Genomic DNA, 27,614 nt, shown 5'->3' on the forward strand with positions numbered 1-27,614 from the left:
ACTACATTGCCCACAATCCTCTATTCACATTGAAACAAGCGACACATTACGGAATCTTTTAAATCTTTGATGCTTGTATTCTTATCCATTCCATGTCTTAATCAAGACTAATGTGCACAACTATATATGTCATTCAATTCATCCTGATAAAAACATCGCTAATGACCCGAACCAATTCTTCCTCCGTCAATGTAGATACATGTTATGAAAAACACATTTGTTTTATGTGAATCATTCTTGCTCACGGGTGCTATCCCAACATAACGGGGTAATTTTGTAAAACAATTAACTGGGGGTGGGAAGCACACCAGTTTGTCAATGCAATCCTCAATTCATCTTTTTTATTCAAAAATAGTCTTTTGATGCGTGCATCCTGGCTGTTATGCCTACCCCGGTGGCACCTTTGTATCCACGAAGAAGGGTGGGGTAACTCATGTTAACCCAACACCAGTCGCACAGCAACATGTAGCCATTCACTATCTGCTTTAAGTCGATACTCATTTTATATTTGTTTCCTCTTCACAACCCTCTTTTAGGGATGTGGAATTCCTATAGCCCTACGCCCAGGACATATTGTTTGGGGTCAAGGGCAACAAGTTTTCATGTGTATATTGTCCTTGCTAGGATGTGTATTCAGGAGAGTGTGTATTTTCGAGTAAAGTTAAGGACATGCATATAGGCCCCAATAGAGACCTGCTCTTAGGTCTGTTTTTAATTCCTGCCATTCTGAGACCCTGAGGGACCTGACCATCTTAAAGCCCCAAGGAAGTTAGCAGATTCCTCCGTACGATCAGAGTACGCAGAGACCATGCCGCTGCCCCCTACATCCTACCTAATGTGAGGAACATGCACATAGATCTGTAGCTGCAGACATAAACAAAAAGTAGTCTGCAGCGGCTCCTTTGCTAAAGTGGAGGAGCATAGCCCCTCTGCTGTGAGAGCAGTGCAAAGGAAAAATAAAATGATAATAACTGAACGTTATTATTTAGTTTTTAGTCTGGCTGCAAGCTGTGTGTTCGTGCGAGTGGGGCTGGGATTGCGTGACGTTAGAGGGAGGAGAAGTGGTTGCTGCACCATAAGTGCGCATGGCGGTTTGGCTGACCGTCTTGGGCCGGCCAAACCGTCATGCTCACTTAGGCGGAGGAACGCTGTTTTGAGTGAGACTAGAAACTGGTCGGCATTATGTTTTGAAGTGGAGATGCCTGTTCCTATTGGCCTGAGACTGGGAGGTGTTCAGAGTGTCACTTTCCACCACAGCTACTTGCTTGGATGGTATGGCATCACATACGTTTGCTGTGTGGCCTCAGGTGATTTAACTATCCATTTCACAGATCGCATCCTTTTTATCAATGAGAATGACCCAGGCGAGGTTTGTCCTTGGATGATTTACCTGCAAAAGAACATCACATGTCATTTGCTCTGGTTAAGCAGAGTCAAAATAAAGCTGCCAATTTAAAAAACTTTGTCACTTTGCATAATTTCTAAGGTCAGTTACATTTTGGTAAGTGGGAAACATACCTGTGATTTACACAGAGTAATGAGATCATAATTGTTATTTTAACTTTTCTGTGCGATTAAGGTTAGTTTTGGAGGAGTGCAATTTAGACTTCTTCCCTTACACGTCATCAGGGCACAATTTCCATTTTTATTTGACATTGTATCTACTGTGTGCCTTAATAAGATTAACGCGTGTGAACATATAAACGCATTAAGGAAATGTAACTACTGAGAAATAGTACCTTCATAAGCATGTGCACTAATGTTCAGTAAAACATTAAGATGTAGAAAACGGGTCCTCAAAACATTTCCCCAGGATCCACAAATTATGGTCTGTGAGTCATGGAGTTATTGTCAGGGTTTCTTTCCATACTGCCCTCTAAATTAAGCCCCTAGTCTCTAGGAGAGTCAACAATTTGGCAATGTTGTGTTATTATGTATCTGATTTGCTATCTCTCGACCACACCTTGGTGTAAGCCTTTCTGCTTACTATTGCTACCTTGGGCGAGGTAAGTGTAAAACTGAAGTAACTTGATTATTGAATTGAAATTAAATAGAATTGCACAACTTGAAACCAGAAAACCTAGGATCAGTCCCGGCTTCTCAACTTGACCCACTAGTTTGATCCTAGGCAATTGCCTAATTTCACTGTGCCTCCTTTTCTTCATTATGATATATAAGAGCACATTGAAATACATGAGTTCAGTATAAATGGTGTACAAACCTCTTGTGTTTGATTTAATAAACTATAATGTTGTCCATGTATAATAACAACCTTGACAACCCCAGAGGGTTCCACATGGCAAGACTTGGCATTGTTGTCAGGGTGTGAGGAGGCATGAATATTTCTACACTTCTTTTTTTAAACTATAAGTTTTAAATAAAATACTTCTGAATGCACTTATCTAGTTTGATGTACTAAGGTGTAACCCTCCTACATGTTAATGAAATACTTTTTGAATTTTGAAGAAACTTTATCATATTTTTATACACATTAGTTTCAAGATGTATTAAGAAAAGAATACGTTCGTAAATTAAGTTTTGCAGGCTACCTTATTTGCTTCTTTTCTTTTAATTCAGTTAGCCTATAAATAAATGCTTTCCCGTTTATTTAACATATTTTTAATGTTTAGCGTTTTCTGAAGTAAACAGCAGCCCTGTGCAGTCATTCAGTTAGGGGGTCACATGTGATGGCCAGGAAGGCTGCATGCGGCCCCTGGGCCGTACTTTGAGTCCACAGATGTAGAAGATGTATTCTGTATTCATGGTGCACTTATACTTTGTCGCATTTGCAAATATTCTGAAAGTCATATTTGAAAGTGCAATCATGTATGTTTTTATACACATTTGCATTTTGAACTATATGTGCACAAGTATAACCATGTATTTGAAGTGCACATTTAAATGTTTAGCTAATGCTAGCCTGACTAAAGAAAGGCCTTGTTTTGTCGAAACATGCTTTGCTTGGTTAGCGTGTTTTTTCTTTTGCAGATGCGATCTCAAGATTTGATTAGCTAGAGAAAAGGAGTATCGTTGTCTGTATTAGTTTCTTGATCGCAAGCCCCGAGTAGAGAAATCTTGGCAAGAAACGTGAAGACCTAACGAGCAGATGAAGTGTCCTATTCATTGCATAGCAGGAACGGAGGCATTTTTAAGTTTGCGGCATCTGTCCAAGTTCTGTGGGTGGGAAAGTCTGGCAATGTTACAGTTGCACAACGTGAGGATGGAGATGGTTGGTCTCTGTAGTGGTGGGAAGAGATATGATTGTCGTGGAAGTGTCTGTTTGTTTTAATTAGTGTTCACACTGTTAGAAGTTAGATCCGATTACGTTGAACTTGAAGGGATACAGACCTCTCTGCTTCACTTTTTCTTGCAAGTGTGAAGCTTCAGGGAAAACACTTTTTAAAATTTTGGGAGACGTCGACTGCAGTCTTTACTGTGCTAACCCCTTCCTGCATTTCCGAATTTCCTTGAAACCCCACTCTAGAAACCATCCTTATTCTAGACTTGGAACCTTGCTTAGATGATTCTAGAACTTGCTTATGTTAGGAGGGAATATCCAAGTTTCTTTATGGAAGATCTATTTCTGTTTCTCGTTCTCTGTATTGTTGTGGCTGTGAGTAACTATTACCTTATCCTTCTGAGACTAAACCTGTTGTGGGGTTTCAGTTTATCAAGTGTAATCCTGTATCTATTTAATATTCTTTTGATATGCATATACATTGGTTTGATTGTTAATTGGAAATGAACCTCTTAACTTCAATTAACGATTCCTTGTTCTTATTGTGGGGCCAAATGGGATCACAAAAGTTGAATTGTTTTATTATTGTTAACTCTCTTTTCATCTTAGTCGGTTTAAAAAGATCCGTCAGATGAGAGAATGTAAATCATGCTCCTGTGCCCTCAGACACGTTGATGAAGCATAAGCATGACCATAGACCTCATGCACTTTGTTATGGTTTTCACTGTGTCACAGTTAATTGATACTTGAGCACGTACGTCACCCCAGATCTCAACTAGATATATATTTCTCTGAACGCAAATGTAAATCCATGTGGCTATCATGTGTTCCTTGCATTGCCTATTGTAGTTTTCCCTATATTAGCCAAACTGTACATGTTGTCGGCCTTATTTTGTTTTGCACATGTTACTATATAAACAAGCTTGCTTATGTGCTACATTGTACTTTCACACAGAACCTGCATATGTTTTCGCGTTCCCTTCCTTTCCTGGTATTCAGCCTGACCTCCACTGACTAGGTCAAACAACAATGTCCCTTGTTATTCTTTATGGCCAGGCATTAGCACCTAGACATAACACAAGAATGCAGCTGTTGTTTATGCGCACACATGCCCTATCATATAGATGAGTACATGAGCCACAGACAGACACATGGAATGAGAGTTCTGACACAAGAGCACTGCCTCCGCTGAGATGTGGAGCGTCCATCTGTGTATGCTAAGGTACGGGGTCTGCCAGTAACACCAGAGATCTTTCATATAATCATTTAGCTTTAGTAGCAATCTGTCCTATAAAATGACAGCGCTTTTCATGGTATATGGATTATTAGCTAACAGTATTTTTATTATGCATCTGTTTTCGAATTGTGGCACGTATCCTGCATCTCAGAGCACGAAAGTTTAAATAAATATTCTAAACTTTCTTCGTGTCTCCTGGTTAGCTCATTGTGGACAAGAATGAGTGAGAGAACGAAAGGGTGTGTCCTGTTACAGCGATTCTTGAGAGGGTTGAGAGAGTGGTGTTCCGCTGGTGCCAAATCACTTGTTTCTCTGGTAAGGTTAGGAGGGCAAGTTAGGCACTATGGCTAGTTCGACTCGGACTTATGGATGCCGAGGTGGTATGCTGATTGAGTCCCTACATACCGATGTTCTAGGATTCCAAGCATAGTTCTATTCCAGAGCAGAATCCCAGCAAAATGGCGAATTACCGATTGTGTATACTGACTATTACCCTACTGTTTTTTAGAACTCATGCCAGGGGTGTGGAATTTAATGAAATATGTCCTTGTCCATGGGACAAGTAGCTTCATAAATCTACTTGTCCTGTAACAAAATCCACTTGTCCCTTTGGTGCCACGTAGTGTGCCGTAAAATAATGGCAGGAATCTCATTATAGAAGAGCTCTGATAATAGCCTCTCTGGTTAACGTCAGGCTAATACTATAGAAGGATTTGACTTTTGGGGTTTTTCACCAGCTCTTCTCTAATCTTTTCCCATACTGAGAAAGGTTGGAAATTTACCACCGACAACAGCAGAAGTAAAGTTTCTTCCAGGGCTGGGAAAAATGGGGTTGGAGAAAAAAGTGAACCACTGGGGCACATTCATCTTTGCTCATGCTAAAATGCAATTCACAAATATTTTCTAGGATTCCGGTTTTCTGGCGTACTTACGGAAATTCATGTGAATTCATGAAAAACATAAATATGCATTAATAGAAGGACATTTATCATGGGTGCACTTTTGTTACTTTCTTTAACGTTTGAGCCCCTAATTCAATCTGAGTTAACCAAGACCTTTTGTTTTTATTAAAATGCTTTCTCTTCCTATCTATCTGCTGGCTTCATTCTGTGTGACAGCATTTTGCTCTTTTACAAAGTAGTTTTGTTCAGTGCTAGGAATTTCTATGGCAATGTGGCCTTTATGAGCACAAATACTGGCTGTCTAGTAAGAACGCACTGGCAAACAGCACCACGCCTACCTGATAATCCCCAGGTAGAGAAAGGAGCATAGAGCAGGCCAAGTGAGTAACCAGAAAATTAAAATATTCCCCACTTTGAGCCAAAGGTCTTATGCCACCAAGCAAGCGAATAAAATCATTGGAATCCTCTCTAGAATTGCTTTGCCTCTTCCATATAAGCATCTATCCATTCATCCTTTCACCCACTGATATCTAGCATTTCACGTTTACATTGTCATCCATTCATTCTTTCATCTATTAGCCTTTCACCAATATTTTCGTCCATCTGTTGATTCGTCAGTCCATCCGGTCATCCATATCCAAACCTACCCATCCATCTCCAACCTAATCATTTCAGCCAACCGTCCATCCTTTCGCTCATCCACCTATCCAACATCCCTTTCACTTTTCCATTCATCCTTTCACTCATCCATCCACCCTTCCACTAATCCATCCATTTATCCTTTAAACTTATCCATCCTTTCACTCCCTAATCCATACGCCCTGTAACCCATCCATCCATCCACCTTTTCCTTCATTATAACATCCTTTGTCCATCCACCATCCCTGTCACTCAACCATCCCTGTCACTCATTCATCCATCCATTTAGCCAGCTACACTTGCACTTACTCATCTTTTCACCCGCACATCTACCCATCCATCCTTTCACTCACACCCACCCTTTCACATTAATTATGAGCCTTTGTCTATCGATCTGCAGACAGAAGAGGCCCATCAAGAGCTCCATCTATACAGTAGCTGCTAAAGTGGGGCGTTCACGAAGCCACTGTTCAAACCTATCCTTCCATCTCCAAACCTATCGATCAAACTCATCCATCCTGCCATCCTTTTGCTCATCCATCCTTTTGCTCATCCATCCTTTCGCCCCACACATCCTCCTTTTCGCTCATATTAATCCACCCTTTCACTCATCCTTCCATCCATCCTTTCACTCATCCATCCATCCTCCTTTTCACTCGTATATCCTTCCACCCTTTCACTTCCTCCATTTGTTTTCTCTCATTCATCCACCCACCCTTTCGCCTCATCCATCTTCTGTTTCGCTCATATATCAATCCACCCTTTCATTAATCCCTCCATCCACCTTTACACTCAACTATCCACCCATCCATCAACCCATCCACCCATCCATCAACCCTTCCACCCAGCCAACCACCTACCCACCCACTAATTCATCCACCTACCCAGCCATCCATCCATTCATCTACTCTCTCACCCATTAATCCACCATTTCATTCAGCCATCCACTTTCACCCCATCCATCCCTTCATTCACCCTTGCACTTATCCATCCATTCTTTCACGCATCCATCCTTACATCCATCATTTCACTCATTCATCCATGCATCTATCCATCCACCCTTTCGCTCCACCCATTCATCCATGCACCTATCCATCCAGCCTTTCACTCATTCATCCATGCATCTATCCATCCACCCTTTCACTCATTAATTTATGCATCTATTATCCACTCTCACTTATTCATCCATGCATCTATACACCCACCCTCTCACTGATTCATCCATGCATCTATCCATCCAACCTATCACTCTCTCACCCTGTCACCCACCCCTTTTAAATCCATTATGGGCTTTTGTGTGCGGACCTGCAGACTGAAGAGGCCCATGAAGAACTCCACAGCTGCTGTAGTTGCTACGGCAGTGTGTTCAAAATGCCCCTGGTGCATGCACAAAGTGAGAGGAGGGCCTAGTGCAAGGATAGAAATGGGGGTGGCCTTAGGCCTGCATGAAAGCCTCATGGAGAAATGTATGAGCTTTAATGTAAGCCCTGGATGAGGTAAGATATGAGAGGCCACGGGGAGCGGGTAAGGGCTGTCAGAGAGAGCGGTGGAGGGTGGTGGGGTGGGATTAGCAGGTTTAGGCACCGGGTGAAACATAAGGTGTACAGGAAAAGCAAAATAGGAGGTGTACAGGAAAGGCAAATTGCAAAGAAGGGGGTGCACAAGCTGCATGGGAAGGGAAAGCAAAGTGAGTTGAAGATGAACAGGGATCTTGGCTGTATGAGGCCCAAGAGTGGAGCAGAGATTAAAAGGCAGGGGGTCATACAGTTCAGGGCAAGGGGCCAAGAGGCAGATAAAGCAGCCTCTTACATGCAAGTGCTGTGAGTGTTCTGGAGCTGCAGAAGCACAATGTTTGTCTCATGCTGAAAGAAAATAAAAGGAACAGGGGCGGGCCAGAGAGCCACACGAGCCTTTGGAGCTGGCTGCAACTTTGAGTTCTGCTTTATCATGTTGTTCTTCTGTGCTGGGGAAAATAAAGTGCAGGCCCCAGCTTTTGCATTGGCCCTTACACTGCCATTAAACTGCTCAGAGCTACTTATTAACATGGCTGTGACCAACAGGGTTGAACAGCATTGAATCGGATTACAGAGAAGACTGTCTACTTGTCCTTTGGACAAAATACAAATTAAAACCTCTTGCCCTCCTTAGAAATCTTGATGTCTTGGGTGTCGGGAGATAGGAATTCCCCACCCCTGTCATGCCCTGGTTTCTTACACCTTTTTAGGTTCAGCCTAGAAGACCGCAAAAGTCTGGTTGCAAACGATCTATTGCGAACATACAGTGGGCTTATTCGACTGTGCCTTGCTCATTATTGGTTCATTGGGTCATCTGGGTAATATATATTTTAAATTGAAACCCATGGTATGTTATCATTCAGACCCCTAACATCGGTCTTAAGTTTAAAAATCCAACGTTGTTCTCTCACAAACAAGAAACGTGACACATCAGTTACATGAGGGGGGATAAATGGCTGTTCCAATACTACCCACTTCAATTCGTCTGCCTTGTGTTTAAATTCCAGAAAGAGATTTGTTAGGCAGGTCGATTGCTTGTTACACCGAATGGTGCTTTTATGTCCGCTAATGCGGAGCTTGATCTTCCTGGTAGTGTGGCCAATATATGTAAGCATACATGGGCACGTAATCATGTAGATCAGAGGTCTTCAATCTGTGGGGCGCGACCCCCAGGGGGGTCGTGGAGTCCTGGGAAGGGGGTCGCCGATTCTGTCAGAGTGCAGTTCCTGGCGTCGGGCTGATTGAGGGTGCTCACGGCGGAGGCCTTATTCACACCAAGGTGTGAAAAACATTAAAGCCTCATTAACAAGTAAAGGTCTTTTGAAGACCTGTGAAGTACTCTGGTGTGCCTTTGTATATGTCCCTGAGGCTGTTTCAGCAGGGCTCACATACACAAGCTGGGGGGGCTGGGGGAGGAGGCTGTAGCCCTTTCAGTTCAATGGACTTCGCTGTGGAGTTTATTTTAATTTGTAACGTTTTATATAGCGCTAGTTTAACGTGTAGGTATCTTAGTGTGCCAGTGGAATGGTGGCTGCTGGTCTCGCCTGCTTTCTGCCACCTCTCCTGGGTCCCACCCCCCCTCGCACTCCGTTGTCTGTGCATTTTCGCACACCCCTGCCCGCATTCTGCTGTCCTTGGATGGATTTTGCACCACTCTCCCCCTGCCAGCACTCCGCTGTCCGTGATTTTTTGCCCCCCCCCCCCGCCCGCATGATAATTGGGATTTCTGTGTGAGAATGACAACACTCGTTTGAAACAAACAGACATGGAGAAAACCTTTCAATCATCCTTTGGATTGTCTGTTGCATGACATTACCTGCAAAAGGGGTGAGTGAAACATGTGTGGTCCTTTTGCAAGCCTCTCCGCATTATAACTGGGGGTGTTCAAAGTCTGCTTAACTTCCTTTGCACAATTATGCGAAATTTCAGCAATTGTGTTCGGAATTCAAAACTGGCATTTGATGATGTTTGTAGCTTTAGACAGGAAGATGCATTTTATGCATAAAAAAGTGTTAAATAAACACGCACATTAGCTGTTCGCACTCTGTCATTCGGGTTGTTCACATGCATACATGTGTGTGTGTGTGTACATGTGTGTATGTATGTATATATGTATATATATATATATATATATATATATATATATATATATATATATATATATGTGAAAAGGTGGGTGGGTGGAGGATGAATGGATGGATGAAAGGGTGGATGGATGAAGGATGGATGGATAAAAGGTTGCATGGATGGATGTGTGAAAAGGTGGGGGATGAATGGTGGGTGGATGGATGGATGGATGAAAGGGTGGATGGATGAAGGATGAATGTATGTAAGGATTGAAGGATGAAAGGGTGGATGGATGTATGGATGGAATGAAGGATGGATGGATGTGTGAAAAGGTGGGTGGATGAATGATGAGTGGATGGATGTAAAGATGAAAGGGCGGATGGATGAAGGATGGATGGATGTGTGAAAAGGTGGATTGAGGATGGATGACAGGGTGGATGGATGAAAGGGTGGATGGATGGATGAAGGATGGATGGAAGGATGAAAGGGTAAATGGATGGATGTATGGATGGATGGAAGGAAGGATGAAGGAAGGATGGATGGATGTAAGGATGAAAGGATGGATGTGTGAAAAGGTGGGTGGGTGGATGAATGATGAGTGGATGGATGAATGATGAGTGGATGGATGTAAAGATGAGTGGATGGATGTAAAGATGAGTGGATGGATGTAAAGATGAAAGGGTGGATGGATGTGCGAAAAGGTGGATGGAGGATGGATGGATGAAAGGGTGGATGGATGAAGGATGGATGTATGGATGAAAGGGTGGATGGATGTATGGATGGAATAATGAAAGGATGGATGAATGATGTATGGAAGGATGAAAGGGTGGATGGATGAAGGATGGATAAAAGGGTGGATGGATGAAGGATGGATAAAAGGTTGCATGGATGGATGAATGATGGATGGATGTGTGAAAAGGTGGGTGGATGGATGGACGGGTGGATAGGTAAAGGATGGATGTATGGATGGAAGAATGAAAGGGTGGATGGATGGATGTATGGATGGATAAAAGGTTGCATGGATGAATGATGGATGGATGTGTGAAAAGGCGGGTGGATGAATAATGGGTGGATGGATGGATGGACGGGTGGATAGGTAAAGGATGGATGCATGGATGGAAGGATGAAAGGATGGATGGATGATGGATGTATGGATGGAAGGAAGGATGAAAGGGTGGATGGGTGAAGGATGGATGGATGTGTGGAAGTGTGGGTGGATGAATGATGGATGAATGATGGATGGATGGATGGATGGATGTGATGAGGTCTAACAGGCGCATTTATGGTTGTAGATAGTTGTTGATGATGAGGAGTACCAGTTTCTAAAATCTTTTGTCGGAAGGGGGTCCTTACGCCTAAAAAGGTTTTACAAGGGGGTCCTGGCATCAAAAAGTTTGAAGACCTCTGATGTAGATCAACCTCTCGGAATTGTAGTTTGTGTGGGTATTCAAGCGCCACGGTCTGTTGGTCCCGATATCTATCGTCAGGGTTTTATATGTCTGAGGACAAGCAGCGCATCCTCCACATGGATAATGACCCCGTACCGGGTTGGTGTTCCATAGAGTATTGGTGGTTTCTCTTCGATGGTGTTTCGGTCTGGTGTGTACTAGGTTGTCTCTAATGCTGGGGCCCCTCTTGAAAGCAAAGAGAGGACGAGGGACGTCTCCCGACACTGTATTCAGTATTTTCCAGTGTCTCAGGACGATTTTCTTGACCCCATTAGAGAGGGTGCTAAAAGTGTGCACCATAGTCATACGGTCTTGAGGTGTTCTTGTTCGTTTGTGTTCAATGAGCGCTTCCCGATTATTATTCGACGCTCTTTTGCATGCACGTCGCACAAGATGGTTCGGATAGTGTCGTTCTCTTAACTGCACTGATGATTCCTTTGCATGTTGTTGAAACAGAGTGTTAGAAGAGCAATTTCTTCTGACTCTCAGAAACTGTCCAACCGGTAAATTATCCCGGAGTGCCTGAGGATGGAAACTACGGTAAGACAGCAAAGAGTTGCGTGCCATCGGTTTCCGATACAATTCAGTTTGTAAACCTCCCTCTCCTGGGAATATCAGGATGTCTAAGAATGGAAGCTTCTCCTTGCTGAATTCCATGGTGAATTTCAGGAATTGATTATCTGAGTTGAGCCAGTTGTGAAAAGTTTCCACATCGTTACTGGAGCCTCTCCAGATCACTATCACGTTGTCAATATATCTCCTCCACAGCAACACCTGGTTGAAAAAGGGGTTGCTGTGGTGGAGGACGTGGTCTTGCTCAAATTGGTGCATATACAGATTAGCAAGACTCTGGGCAAATACACTCCCCATTGAGGTCCCCGAGATTTGTAGGAATAGTTCATCCTCATACTGAAAAAAGTTTTCCATCATGGCCAGCCTGGCACATTCCATGATGAACCCCACCGGGGTGATGGTATTCAGTTGTCTTGATTCAGGAACCAACTTGCAAATTCACCTCTCTACCTTTTAGACCGTCTTCAGCTCCCTGGTGTTTCACCAAGGTTCTAAAGCCTGTGATGGAACGCTTGTGGGCATCCGGTGTACTCATGATAGTGTATCTGGATGATATGCTTCTCATGGATCAATGTGCATATGCTCTGTTACATCATCTAGCAATGGCAGCAAATCTACTTCAGTCTCTGGGGTTTGTTATTTACCAAGAGAAGTCCAGTTTCTCCCCTTCTCACTCCATTATATTTCTGAGGTTCATATCAATTTGGTAGAGACAACTCTGGGCCTTCCCTCCAGGAAGATGGCCAAAATATGACTCCAGGTGAGGAGAATGCGGGCGAAACCACAGACCTCCCTCTGCCAGATCGCCAGGGTGATAGGCCGATTCCATTCAGTTCATTTTCCTGCCACCCCTCCACTTTCGGGCTCTCCAGCGACTAAAAACATCTCACCTTCACTACTGTCTCGCCTTCTCTCATTATGTTCCCCTGTCAGAAGAGGCCAAAGAGGGGCTCGATAGGTGGCTCTCCCACATGGAGGTGTGGAATGGTCATGCCATTTTCGGCTCGGAACAGGATCTAGTGATCCATTCAGATGCCTGCGGTTCAGGTTGGGGAGCTCGTTGTGGGGAGTTCACCATCCGGGAAGGATGGTCCCCTGCAGGACAGTTCGTCAATATCAACTGCTTGGAGCTGATTGGCAGTTGCTTTGCAGTCATATGTGTGACCAGAGACCGGGTGCAATCTTGTGTTCCCCTGAAGATGGACAGTGTGCCGCAGTCCGCTATATCAACCATCTGGGGGACACGTGATCAAGAGCCTGTGCAGATCTGGCCTGGGAGTAGTACCTGGAACATCGTGTTTCGGTGACAGCGGAGCATCTCCTGGTCAGCCAACTAGGTGAAGGATTAGCAGTTGAACCTGTGGAACCTTTTCCATCACTGTTTCAAGCCCTTTCTGCCCTTTGAGGCACGTACACAATCGACTTTTTTGCATCCAGACACGACCATCAGCTTCCTTAGTACTTCAGTTGGAGACTGACTCTGGAGCTGTAGCGAACGATGCCTTCCTCCAGGATTGGTCGACTGAGCAGGGTTATGCCTTTCTCCCCTTCGCCATGATCATGCGGCTGACAGCTCAGGTGCGCAAGCAGAGGACAGATCAGGTAGTGATCACCCCAGTATGGAAGTCGCAAGCATGGTCTCCAGTCTTAAACCTTCTTTCCTCGTGGGCAAGTAACCGATACCTCTCATGCAAATAGTTGTCAGCCAAGCTGGCCATTCTTTTGTGTTTGATCTCCTACAGAAGTGTATTGGATGTCGGCACCCTAGACGTTACGGAAGAACCTTTACTCCAGACAGTATCACATTTCTTGTCACTCGACGGACTAAATGTATTTTCTGCTTTATTACTTATCAAGCTTTTCCTGAGTTGCTCCAGTTGTGCGTCGTACGATGCAACAAAGCCCATGAGACCATGACAGAAGAGCTTCATCCTCACAGGGAGAAGCACCTGCTGATTGCTTTAAGGAAGCCTTTCCAGGTAGTCTCTTCACCGACCATTGCGAGATGTGTGCAGTGGGTAATGCAAAAAGCAGGTTTTGATACCAAAATGTTCTGGGCACAATCTACCTAAGGAACGATGGCCTCAAAAGCTTTTGCTCTTGGGGTTCGTTTGGAGGATATCATGAACCCAGCAGACTGGTCCTCAGATTCGACCATCAAGAGGTTTTATTTCAAACCAGTGCGGCTCTGGTGGTTGATAAGCTTTAAACTAGAATAAGCCTCTCCTCCGGGTCCTGCCTTAGAATGAAAAATGTCCTAGCTATCGTAACGTAAAGTTTCAATTCTATCAAGGACTCGGAGGCAAGGATTAGCCCACCATCTGATGAATCATGATCCACCCAGGTTATTGGATCGCTTATGGATGTCAGTAACTTTTTTCCATTTCAATTGGTAATCCTGTTCAAGGATGGTTCATTATACTGCAGGTGTTCATGATTTGCTTAGTCTAGGTTTATGCTGTCGCTATTTTCTCTGATGATCTACATCCCAAGGTTAACAAGTACACTCTAAATTATAGGAACTGAGGGCCATATGTAGGTGGCCAAATACCGGTCGGTAACGGTGAAATTCGTTAAATTTCACCGTTACCGACCAGTATTTAGGCATTTGTGATGTAGGGAAGGATTCGGTATTAAGGAATCGGTAAATACCGATTCATTAATACCGATTCCTTATGGCCTTGCCTTTAAGGAATCAGTAATACCGATTCCTTAAACGCAATGTAGGTAGCACTTAAAACAGTGCACCTCAGCCTTAACGAATCGCTATTTACCACCAATTCCAAGTTGGTGGTAAATAGCGATTTACTTTCAAAAAGCACTTTTTTGCTTTTTGAAATGTGCCATGTGGCACACATCCATGCCCTTAGGACATGCATGTGTGCCACATGTGCACGCATGCACATTTCAGGGGTGCAACAGGGTGTCCTTTGGACACCCTGGCACCCTTGAAATACCTCCCGGCATTACCGATTCGGTAATACCGAATCAGTAATACAGAATGTCTTCACAGTCATTCCTATGGGCCTCCAAGCCCATAGGAATGAATGGGTAGGTATTCGTTATTACCGAATCTCAATTACAGATTCGGTAATAACGAATATTAAGAATTTGGTATTTTTTACCGAATTCTTACCTACATCTGAAATACCGATTCCTAAATACCGAATCGGTAAGTTCGGTATTTAGGAATCGGTATTTCCCTGTTACCTACATATGGCCCTGAGTCCTCTAAACATGAGTGAAATCTTCTACAGTCTGCTTGGTCACAGGAAGGAAGAGGGGAATAAAAGCGGGACGGCACCTTTTGCAGAGATTCTCAGCGCCTGATTGGCTATGGACTTGTTTATTGCAACTTAATTTTTTTCCCTTTGGTTATGGGAAAGGAAGTTTTGTTCACACTTTAACTGCTTCCGTGTGGCAGGAATTCCAGCCCTGTGCTGGACATTCCAATCGCGGGGGTGGTTGTGACGGAATCATTCCGTCATCAGCACAGCCCAGCCGTGACTCATGACGGAATGGTTCCGTCACGAGCATGCAAGGGGTTAATGTGGCTGTTGTATAAATAAAATGAAGAAAGTTAAGCATAATCTTCGCCTCGGAGTCCTTAATAGAATTGAAACTTTCCTTCACCTTAGCTCGGAATTTCTTTAATTCAATGCACAGTTTTGAGATATTAGCTGATATGCGTTTGCTTATTCTCAAGTATTGTGATTTTTTTTTTATTTCCTTTACTTTTTATAAATATTTGATTTACAGACCAACACTGGCAAGGTAACCGCTCGGCACTCACATTTTTAAGGTGAGACCTTTTGTCTTTGCCTACGCTTGTTATTGATGTGTTATATCATTTTAAAAGGGATACGCTTTTTTCCTGATCAAAAGAGCTCTGTGTCCCCAAATTGGATCCTTGCTATACCTTCCTTAAGAACATCTTTCTGGTGCTAAATGAGACAGAAACATATTGAGAATGTGTTTTTGGTGCTACGTGAGTCGATCACACTTAAAGAATGTCTTTGTGGTGCAGTGTTGTCTTAAGGATTTGGGGCCCTGGGCAAAACAGATCTTGGGGCCCCTGATCGGAACAACTTTGAAGTTTATTACCCAGTTTCAGCTAATTCTAGCCTGAATGATGCCAAAGTTTCAGGACTATGGGTACATCAAAAACCATTGCATTATGCCTTACCAGGGGCCCCATAATCATTGGATGACAATGGGCATACAGATTCCGAGCTAGGCAGAGAGAGAGGTATTACATACAGAAACAAACTCTTTCTCTCGATCTCGTGAGAACGAGAGAAAGAGTTCACTTCCTCTTTGGAAGGGGGGAGCCTTGGGCAATTGCCCACTTTGCCCATCCCTTAAAGCTTCTCTGTTGTGGTGCTATCTTAGATGGTCACACACACTAACAACATCTTCATGCTGTCAGCTGAGACCGCACGTATTCAGTTGAAGTTGAATGTTGAAGTGGCTACTGTCAACGAGGTTTCAGTGAAAGGTGTCCAAGGCCCACTGTTAAGAAAGCATTCTCCCGAATAATATGGCGGTCAGTGAGAGAGTTACTTCTTAGCTTTCACAAATGTGTCTTCACTTCTCTGCTACCTCGATTAATCCTTTTCCTTGTCCAGTATAGACAAACAATCCTTTCTGTTTTCCTCCACATCTAAATGTTGGTGAAGATTCTATATTAAAAATAAAAAAAAATGCCACCTCACTGTATAGTAATTATGGAACAGGTAGCATGTCATCTTTTGGCAAACCATCTTCACGCGCTGGCTTCAGATGCTCAAATGTCACTTAGGAGTTTTACAATTTGGAACTCTTCATGTTAATGCTCTTTAAAATTCGATGTAAAGCTATATAATTGGAGTCTAAAGTCAGGTCCTGCTCTACAGCCTGAAGGTGCAAGCGGAATATGGCAGGCCTCCTGAAATGGATCTGATAGTTTCCTACCCCACTTCTGAAGGGCGGCAGCATTTTAGAAAACGGCCTTTTATGCAGATTAGACATTAATTCGCACGAACAACCCACATTGCATAGAAGATAGCATGCTCTACTCTTCCAGCTTTGGGCTTGACACAGACAGATTTGAAAGAATGCATGTTATGGCATCGAAAGTGTAGGCAATTAATCGAATCCTACGTTTATTCCCATCATTGCATGGATGCAAAAATTTAAAGGCCTTGAGCCAGAGAGCTTAAAGCTGAAATCATGGTCTATAAAAGTGAAGCTGTATCCCCTAGAGCCCTCCCTTCCTCTTCTGTGGTTGGGCTGCACTAGGAGGTCAAAGACCTCTTGAATTTGGTTCTAAAAGCCAGCAGGAGCCAGAGTGATGATTAAAGTCATTATGTTGATCGCTGGGCTGTGGACACCTGGACATTGGAAGGCCAGATACAGCCTGCGTCAATAACGGGGGTGTAGCTGCTTTTGGTAACTTATAGGACTTTAGTGGAGCAGAAAGCTAGTCAAAGGTCTTGTCAGAAGCCACACTGTCCTAGACCTCTCCAGCCTGACATCTGATTCACTGCCTCTCCCACTGCTATTCCCCAGGGCGTTAAGAGCTCTACTAACAGGTGAGAGCTGGCTCTGACAGAGGTTTCCTTTCCAACAAAGCCTAGAAAAAGAATAATACCAATGCAAGGTGGAAGAATTTCCAGTACTCATGTGATACGTGATCAAAGCAGGACAGTGCAGACTCAGTTACGGTTCCACATAATGCCTGCCCTTTTGTGCCTGCCCTGTTCCCGTAGGAGTGATGGGTGGTACGCAGTGTGCCCGACCTCTGTCGAATGATCAACTTTAGATTGAAGATCTCTGGGAGTCGAGCCTCAGGGCTGACACCGAGCTTGAACTTTCTCTGTTTGCTCATCTTTAAATAAAATGGCTGCATAGTGTGGCATTCTGCGGCAGAGCGGGACATCTCACTGGATTAAAGTTCTTGAATATGAAAGTCCTTCATCACCAGGGACAATTGTTTCTTTATCATTTTGTTCTTGTTCCTGGTATTTTGAAATGGAGGAAAATGTGTTTCCCTGAGCGAATGGTGACTTGTAGCCTGCTTTAACCTAGTTTTTATTTTTCCTTCTGAAATTCTGGTTGTCGCCGGTAGTTGAGTGAGCTTGATACTGGGCCAGGACAGATATTGACAATGGCATTTCTTGAAACAATTCGTCTTTACATATTTACCACATTAGCTGGGGTGTGCGAAAAACGTTTCAGAGCACTGTCTGCATGAGCAGGCCAAGGAATTAGTAGTGGCGACTGTTGTATCATTTATTTGATGCACATTTTTTGAATAAGTTCATCCTAATACATCAACTTAGAAATCTGAGCCCAAAGGAAAATATTTACTAGAGAGCATTTTTACTAGAACCTTAGCTGGCTCTTAGAAAATACGCGTCAGTAATGTTCGGCTGTATTGGATGGTGTCGAAATCAAATTGGAGAACATTGAGAGGAACAAAGAAGTACATTTTTTCTCCTGCAGGATGTCAGCACACTTTTATGGTGGTGTGTAGAGTAGAGCGCCCTGGCCAAACTATCTGGTCATTAAACAAGGAGAGGGAGCTCGCACAGCGTGTTTGTTCAAAATGGTAATACCAGAGTGAAGGGTTGTAGGGTGCTACAAGAGTAAAACGCTGTCTGGCCAAGCAGCGTAGAATTAACAGTAAATTAAGGGTCCCCCTACTGGGAGGGGAACGCTCCAGTGCACAACCAAAAGGACCGTAGTCTTATTCCATCAATAAGTTCATCAACAAGTTTTTTTATGTGGTTTCACATTTTAATTTTTCAAATTGAATATTTTCTTATGTTCATATTCATATTCTTCTTTGTATATCACGTCAAAGTAGTGTTATGGCACACTCAATACATCCAAATTTATGATCCTCAACAGAGATCCCGATGCATTTCGGGCCTGATAATTTTGGTATTTCACCGTTACGCGCACGCTGACTAACTGCACTGCCGTCCCGCTGGTTCTCCGCGAGGCACCCCTATCAGATTTATCGAAGTATTCCCTTGAAAAAGTGCTCAGGCCCGAAATGCATCGGGATCTCTGTTGAGGATCATAAATTTGGATGTATTGAGTGTGCCATAACACTACTTTGACGTGATATACAAAGAAGAATATGAATATGAACATAAGAAAATATTCAATTTGAAAAATTAAAATGTGAAACCACATAAAAAAACTTGTTGATGAACTTATTGATGGAATAAGACTACGGTCCTTTTGGTTGTGCACTGGAGCGTTCCCCTCCCAGTAGGGGGACCCTTAATTTACAAACTATCTGGTCAACATGATTATGTATATTTCATGCACACTCATCCATGCAACACTTCCGAGTGGAATACTTCATTCTTTCAGTTTCAGATGTGTTCTGTGGTAAATGATTTCTATATCTTTTCCCTCTCTACCACTTCATCAGAATGTCCTGTGACATCATGGAATGTTTGAGTGCCTTACTGTGTTGAGATTGTCAGTTGGTCATCTCAGGCTGAGGAGCTGGTAGCTCGCTCCTGGTGGGGTTTCTCCTTTGTATCTTCTTACCTTATACCTTGCCACCTATCTACCTGCTAATAAAGAGGGATCTACTACTACACCTGGACTACGCATCATCATTTATGTACCACATGTTCCTTACAGTATTTAAGCATTAAGAATTTGGTTGATGTATGTTATCTTCCTCTCTAGTTGATTCTGTCTAACGTTTTATTTGTTTCCTCCAAACACAGGCAGTTTCCAGGATGCGGAAATCTAGTGACGTTTGCACAGTTTTTGTTTATTGCAATAGAAGGTTTCATCTTCGAAGCTGACTTCCTAAGGAAGCGACCATTCATTCCAGTAAGGTATGGTTTGCCTACTTCTTTTAAGAAGCATTAATAAAGACTATCATTTTGACTTTTCCACAGCGAAAATGTATTAACACGTTGTATTGCCCCTTCCTCTTTCCATTCAGTAAGTGACTGAGTAAGTATGAAGCATTCTGCCTCTCGACAGACCCCTAAAAAGCCCCTTCCATCAGTGTCCCCAAGCTTGCCACCTGCCCGGGGGCTTCCGTCTTGGATCGCCAGGATTGAAGGAGGCCAAATTAACAGCCAGCTGAGAAGAGGTGTTTCACCTTCTATTTTGGTGAAGTCAGGTGGGATTCAGAGGCGAAGGACATCTTAAATCAGAGCTACTGTCTATTATGAGAGCTACTTGATAAACAAGCATTTGCAATGCAATAGGTCTCGCATTTACGCTACTTCGAGCTATTGGCATTGTAAATGACAGCGCCTTTTATTTATGTTTTTAAAACCAAAACATAAATAAAAGGCATCGTCATTTAAAATGCCAATAGCTCAAACTTGCGTAAATGCGAGACCTATTGCATTGCAGATGCTTGTTAAACTTGGTAACACTGTCTGGGAATTGATATGACCTCATTAGTACTATTTTAATACCCAAATATAGCAACACAAAACAAAAAGGTCCAGCTTTGCTAGGGGACTTTCACTGTACAGCAACACGTGTCACTGGATTTTGAGTAACGTTTGGACCCTTTAGCTAGAAACAAAACCCTTTTTGATTCAAATCTGCAGATTATGTGCAGACAATGGATTATGTGGCAAAAGCGGCAAGGCTATAATTATGTGGAAAATCGCCACATCCGCTGTTCGCATAATTCCAGTGGCCCATAGCAGACCTCAACAATCAAAGCTGCGTTCACCAGCCTTCCAGCCACTTGCGCTCGTCCGGACTCCTACTTGCAAACATGCCACACATAGGGAAAACCAGATCTGGCAGGCGCGCCTTTTCCCACATCGCTCCTAAAGTGTGGAACGATTTGCCACTACACATAACAACCTACTCTGAAAACCAAGCTTTTCAAGACGAGTAGTCTTACTGTGCCATGGGTTCGGCTAGACTCACACCTCGGCCACCAGATACCCTCCCGGTGACAGTGTGCGCTACATTCTGCCGGGCAGGGCTGCAGGACATTTAATGGGGCAAAGTCTGCATTTCTTTAAATAGAACAATGCCTAAACTCCGTAGCCTGAAAAATTACGTCAGGAAAGAACATGGAGTTCTAGACATGCGTGCCATGCAACAAATGGGCAACCCCTGCACCGCTTACAGCATAGCGTGTCTGAGGAGCGGCTGCACTTTTAATGGGGCAGGAGACGTCTAGCGAAATGAAAGGCTGAGCTGTGTGACACCACCTACTGATGCGCAGGAGTACTGCTTTAAAGTTTCCAGATACAGTCGCGCCTCTAGGGAATATTCCCCAAAGTTAGTAATCTGTGGTTAGAGGTATCCATAAGAAACGGTCACTTTGAGAGGATAAACGAGATCTGGGAACAGTGACAGAACAGACCGAGAAGAGAGGAGGCCGGAGACAAATTGGGAACAGACAGTGGCACAGAACATACGCATTTAACACGGGAAAGGAGATTTAAGTCACCTGGGACAGAGAGTGACGCACCTGGGTTAAGTGACTAATAGAGACAGTAGAACTAAGTACACGAAAAAGAACAGTGACACCAGGAGCCCTACAATAGAGGCAGAGGGACACAAGGTGTCAGGGAGAGGGAGATTATACAGTGGGGCAGAAGGCAACACAGCACGACATGGGACACACATTATAAAAGTGACGAAGAAGAGACGGGGGACACCTTGGGATACAGACTGGCAAGAAGGAGAGACATTGTTGAAGTAGGTAGAGAGAGACCCCTGCAACCAGGGGAATAGGGTACTTGTCAACAGTAAAGAAAAGGTTTCCCTTGGTAAGTTTCTTAACTAATCAAGCCCACATTTCAATATTGGACATTGATACTAAACAAATATAACAAAAACATATGTGTAAAAAACTTGTATCAAATTTATTGTTTTGTTAAAAACATAGAGGTGATCACTCAGTAAAAACATATGTAGAATACACAATTCTAAATCACACAAGATTTATCAACATAAGATACTAGTTATAAAAACAATACCCTTAAATTCATCAATAAACACAATACAGGGGAGAGATAGAAAGAAGGACAGTATCATTTGTCATTGAAACTTAGCACATCGAGTATTACAATCTCAAGGCACCAATCCTGGGCGCTTTCAAATCTTGCGACCTGCAGGTTTGGCACGGTTACCAATTGTGCAAATTATGTAGCGTTGACGCGTTTCGATGGCTTGTGTTTCAAATTAGTGCCATCTTTTTCAAGACTATTTTTTATATATGTCTCTCTCTTGATTGGCGGCACTGGTTGGTTGCCTTGTGGTTTGGAAATTCCTTTATCTCATATTTTGTGCGGAGTTCTTCTCAATATTGAACATCCTCGTCACGGTCTGTAAGGCTGGTCTGGGTTTCTGATGAGGTCTTTTTTATCAGTTCCTCGTGGGCCACTTTGTTGGACTTTGGCACGAGTATGAAGGATCAAAAATCTGCTGGATAGGTCGTCGCTTATTAAGGATTTACCGCCTTTCTGATTTTCTCGGTGCTGCTGTCCCTCTTATGATCCCGTTTTTTTTCTTTTTTTTCCCCTCCGTGTTTGATGTTATCTTTTTAGCAAAATTGAGCGTCTTCACGGGGTGGACAGTTTGAGCCGTGCAGTGATGAATTCCCGAATTTGTGTAGTTGCCTCAACTGGTCCACTCCCGATCCGCATTCCTCAGTGCTTCCTGTGTTATTCGTAAAAAGGGCGCTATCCAGCAGATTTTTGATCCTTCATACTCGTGCCAAAGTCCAACAAAGTGGCCCACGATGGGCTTGATTAGTTAAGAAACTTACCAAGGGAAACCTTTTCTTTACTGTGTACAAGAAGGAGAGACACCAGGGGTTGGACACGGGGAACACAATCATTGGAGCATTAGAGGGCAGACTATAACAGAACAGAGACACAAACCTGAAGACATCCTGACAGAAGTAGAGATTAGCTCACACAGTCGGAACATATACAGGCAATGGAGAAAATAACAAATTACCCATCAGGCCGGTGCCTCCAAGGCCGGTCAAATCTGGTGAAAAGTATGTGGAGTGCCAGATTTATACTGACACGAATCACTGTGCACCAGCCCTACCTGCCTATAAGATAACAAGCCTTTTCAGAAACAAACCCCTTTCCAAGCAGGTTTCCCCTCAGATACAAGACGTCGGGTGCACTGAGGTAGAATGCTGAATACAGGACATCCTCTCCACAGAAGGTGAGGGGCGGGGGAAATGTAATGCTGTTTGTGTGATCTTGGAGAGGTTCTACACAGTCCAAACTAACGCTCTTTCATACACACAGATCAACCACTCAAAGTAACATAAAAGCAAGCAACACACACAACACAAACACCTAAACACACACTTGGGAACACAGACTCAGTCACACACACACAGACTCAAGCATGCACACTTACTGGTATACCTCCGCACCCACGTAAAAATAACAAACACAATATATCGATGTCTTCATCTGTGTGTAAGTGTTTTTCTGTTTCATCATTCTCCTGCCGCTGCGGTCTATCATCCTGTCTCTCCCCCTCTCTGCCCTTCTCCTCTCTCTTCCCTTTCTCTCTCGATCACTATCTCTTCTCTGTAAGTGCCGCGATCTCTGGACAGCCTCACAGTCCCACTCTTTGCATCAATGGACTACAGGAAAAATACTTTTTGTGCCCAACATTTGAGTTTGGGATCGTTTACTGCAATGTAAAAATACAAACTAAACTGTCCATATGCATTAAAGAAAGCTTGCATTGCATAAGCTACACAGCTGCGTTTTCAGTCTCCTGCTTGAAACAAGTTGCACCAGGTGAGGGCAGACGCAGCCATCCAAGTGCACACAATGTGTCTTTAATATGACACAAAGAGGATGCTTTGCAAAATGTACATGGTCACTTTCAACAGTGCACTGATATATCAGGGTCCTGTGACCGACTGTTCAACAATATGAAGCTAAAAATGCTTGTTTGAAAAATTGAGGCCATGCTTTTTGCAGACAGCTCATAAAGGCCAATGTGTGAAGGCGCGCGCATTCACGAGAGTGCACGCGTGCTACTCCTCGCTTTTTGTGTGACCGCAAAACTTGGCGAAAGCTTTGCTTTAAAAACACCCAAATTCGTAATTTTTTCCAATTAAAATTGTGCTTAGTTGTCGTGATATTTAAACGGAAGGCATGGTAGAAAGTGAAATCTTATCCTCTTCGCTTTGCATAGTATTGGCGCTGTCATCGCTGGGTGCTCCGAGGATGGCCTTTGATTCGGAACGAGCGCTGCCAGGCGGACTCATTTACAAAGATTATTGACTGTTTATCACAACACTGTTTCGTAACTAGCTGAGAGCATGTATGGTGCTTAAAGTGATCTTAAACATTACTATCTACAGTAAATCAGAGGCAGGCCACAAGTGCGAGAGCTTCTGGTTAATGATGTATTAAAGTGCTGCCTGGTAAAGTGCACCATTAAGAGAAGCTAACAAGGGAAAGTGAAAGAGCACCCGCGCATTGTAGGCACGTCATGAGCGTGCACATCAGCGTGACCAGCAGCTCGTGACGGTGGCAGCGCCTGACTGCCGGGCTGGTGGTCCGGCAGACGGAGGAGATATGGGGATTTCAAATATCATAAACCGACACTCAGGAAGAGAAAATCTTGCTATACGTGGACGATGTTCTGCTCTGTTACACGACCAGCCACGACAGTCCCCGCACTGTTTAGACTCCTGGACAGGTATGGCTCCTTTTTGGGATACAAGATAAATTGGCATAAATCACTCCTGTACAGCCCGCGAAAGGAGGAATTGTGGCCCCCTCTGCCTGGGGCCCTCCAGGTCACACAGATGAGGTTCACGTACCTGGGGATCTACCTACCTGACCATAGATAGAAACGTATCCTATCAAAATAACATACAGCGAGTGATTATGAACTTTGCGGATGACGCCCTTAGATGGAAGGCTCTTCCCCTCACGATCATGGGCCGAGCTGCCATGTTTAAAATGATTATGCTGCCACGTTTTTTGCATGCCGTACAAAATGAATACTTTCCCCTCCCTAGACAGACGTTCAACGTGATGAATGCAGAACTGCACTCTGCTGTGGCTAGGAAAGCAACCGAGAATAGCCCTTGACACGCTACAGAGAAATCAGTATAACAGAGGGATCTCCTTACCCAACGTGGAGGCATACTACTGGGCTGATCATTTTGCCCCGATAAATAAATGGCTCCATGCTTCAGTTGACCACCCTACATATAGATTAGAAAGGGACACCATGGCACACCGCACCAGTATGCACTATTTATATTGGGGTACTGGAAAGAGACGGTTACTCCCGGCAACACAAATAACCACAGAGGTATGGGACAGGGCAACGAAGATGATGGGATGGACACATAAAAAAACAAAGCAGACACCGATATGGTCCTGCTCATGGCTGAAGGAACTACACAAACTTGGGGGTTTTGAAGGTTGGGACGATATTGGAATCTCCACGCTGGAAGATTTGGTGGCAAAGGGGGACCTTCAACCGTATGGGACCTTGGTGACAAAATACGGGCTGCGTCCCACACAGTTCCTTAAGTATGTGCAACTGCGTCATGCATGGAGGGCTGAGGCGGCGCTGTCCTCGCCCTTGCCGGAATATGCTCCGCTGGAGGGTCACCTGCTGCAAGAACAGATACCCAATAAACTAGTGTCCCAGACTTGCAAGACCCTGAATAATACCGTACCAGATAGATCAGGGAAGTTGAAGGCCACCTGGGAACAAGACCTGATGCACCACAGAGAAGTTGCGATTAAATCCCGACTGCGACTCATTGAATATAAGATATTACACAGGGTTTATTATGACTGTGTTAGGCTACACCGTATGGGTCAAGCCAGTGACTCCGGTTGTCTCCGGTGTGGTCACCCACAAGGGGATTTCTATCATATTATTTGGGACTGCCCCATGATTCACACCTATTGAACACAGGTACTGGGAGAGGTGAGTGAGGTATTGGGGACGGAGCTCATGGTGGAACCAAAGTTTGTCTTACTAGGGATAACTAACGATGTAGACCTGAGCCATCCACACTTGATCATTGCGATGCTGGCCCTGATGGTGGCGAAAAGGGATGTGGCAGGGGCCTGGGGAGCGCCCTCACCTCCACAACTGGGAAAATGGAGAACGGGGCTGGACTTGTATATGGCGGCCAAAAGGTTCACTTATAAAGCAAGAGGTTGTCACTGGAAATTCCGCAGAGTTTGGGGAAAATGGAGAAGATATCATGGTCTGGATGGGGGCCTGGGATAGGACAGACACACTAAGGGTCCTACTGAGCTGGGCTGTGTTCCAGAATGGCGGGGGCAGATTACGGGCCCCGGGCCCGAGGGGAGTCGTTGGACACTGAAAGGGCGCTACAGAACGTTGCCCTGCAGGCGGAGGCGGGATCTTGTGGTGCTGATAACTTTGATGTTGTCAATATGGATGGGAGGGCGGGGGGGCAGGGTATGTGGGTATTCACTTGTGACTTGCCAGCTGTGTTTTTGTTGGTCAAAAATGCAAATAAAACAAAAATATATATATATATATATATTTTTAAAAACTGTGCAGCTTAACCATGACCCCCATATTACATGGTTTCACTTGTCCTGTGATGGGATCTATATATTTCTTCCGATTTCAGTATTGTTTCGTGATTTGTTGAGCATTGTAGCTCCCATCAAACCTCCAGCACCACAGATTTTAACCAAGTGAAAAGGTTTAAAATGTTCACTATGGGGCTTGCCAGCAGAGTTCAAAATAAGCTGTGTTGCTCCAGGAAATCTCCCGACTATACAAACCGACACTTTAAAGGCAGACATTCCACATTTCTTCTACCTGATCGCTACCTACTTTTGACAGGCATGGACTCGGTTCTGCCCTTGCTTGCTCAGTACTTTTGCGCCTCTTGGTCTCGGAATTCTTTTACTTGTTTGAGCTGCGGTGATGGTGCTTAGAACCAGTTAACTTGTCCATGAAAATCGTATTTTCATTGTTGATTTTAGGCCACCAATCCATTGTCATAACCCAGGAGAAGTCTTACTTTAAAAAATGCAGCCAGATAACAGCTTACTTTTTGTACACATGCTGCACCTTTATTCTTTCAGGATGAATATGTTGTTTTTCTTGTTCCACTTGTAATTAAACTTGGCCTTGGGGGGTTTTGTTTGGCAGTTTCTGGCCTGACTGTCTTTGTCCTAAACTATACTCGGTGCTGCAGATCTGGCATTTTATAAGCCGCCTCATTCTTGTGGTCGCCAATCACAGGACCATGACAGTGCTGATGATGGAACCCGTGACATTGCATCCTCCAGCGATCAGAGTAAATCTTATCTGAATTTTTTTCTGATACAGTCACGGGCGTGACCATTGCTGGTTGTTTCAGCAGGTCACAACATGTCAGCAAAGAACACCATTTCTTCATGCACACAAGGATGCGCCCACGATGTGCTTCGGTGTCACTGGAAAAGGAAAAAGTCGAAAAAGGAAAAGACTAAGAGAAAAGACTGAGATCCTGAATTCTTTCTCCCTCCAGTGCACTGGCACATTTCCTTGCTAGTTCCAAACACGACTAACGTGTAGTGGGCTGCTCGTAACTGGATCTTTGTTCTGGAGTCCTCCTTCTCTGCCATTACCCATCGTATTCAACCAGTATGGTTTGTGCTGAAGTCTGTTAGGTGGCCTACACTTTTAATTTCTTTTATTACAATTAACAGGCTACGTTTTACCCTAGTTTAGGTTGTTTAGTCTGGTTCACAAGAGAACACAAGACTTTAAAAATGCTCTTTGTCGCCCATCTTTATGGGTCTAGCGGTAACCTCGCTGGGAATCGAGATGTTTTGCACACAGATCTCCTCCAGAGTTGCATTAACCTGTAAGCTATTAATCGCAAGGATTTAGTTCAATACTGGCCATGGTGAAAAAAAGCCTTGCAGCATCGATAAAGGTGCTAGAGACTTGGGACACACCATAAAACCTGCAGACGAATGTCACAGATTCTGGGGAAAACGTTTA

General features: G+C 43.9%; 1 protein-coding gene across 1 annotated transcript in view; it reads left to right on the forward strand.

Moving 5' to 3' along the window:
- The window catches only part of SLC35B4 (solute carrier family 35 member B4), a 106,570-nt gene that overhangs the window by 23,723 nt on the left and 55,233 nt on the right, over window positions 1–27,614 (forward strand). The window contains exon 2 of the mRNA XM_086918918.1: window positions 19,355–19,468. Within this exon, the coding sequence (XP_086775044.1) occupies window positions 19,355–19,468 (114 nt within the window). The remainder of the gene's footprint in view (window positions 1–19,354; window positions 19,469–27,614) is intronic.

Source organism: Lissotriton vulgaris, chromosome 1_1 (assembly GCF_964263255.1).
Source record: "Lissotriton vulgaris chromosome 1_1, aLisVul1.2, whole genome shotgun sequence".
In the NCBI taxonomy this organism is placed as follows: domain Eukaryota; kingdom Metazoa; phylum Chordata; class Amphibia; order Caudata; family Salamandridae; genus Lissotriton; species Lissotriton vulgaris.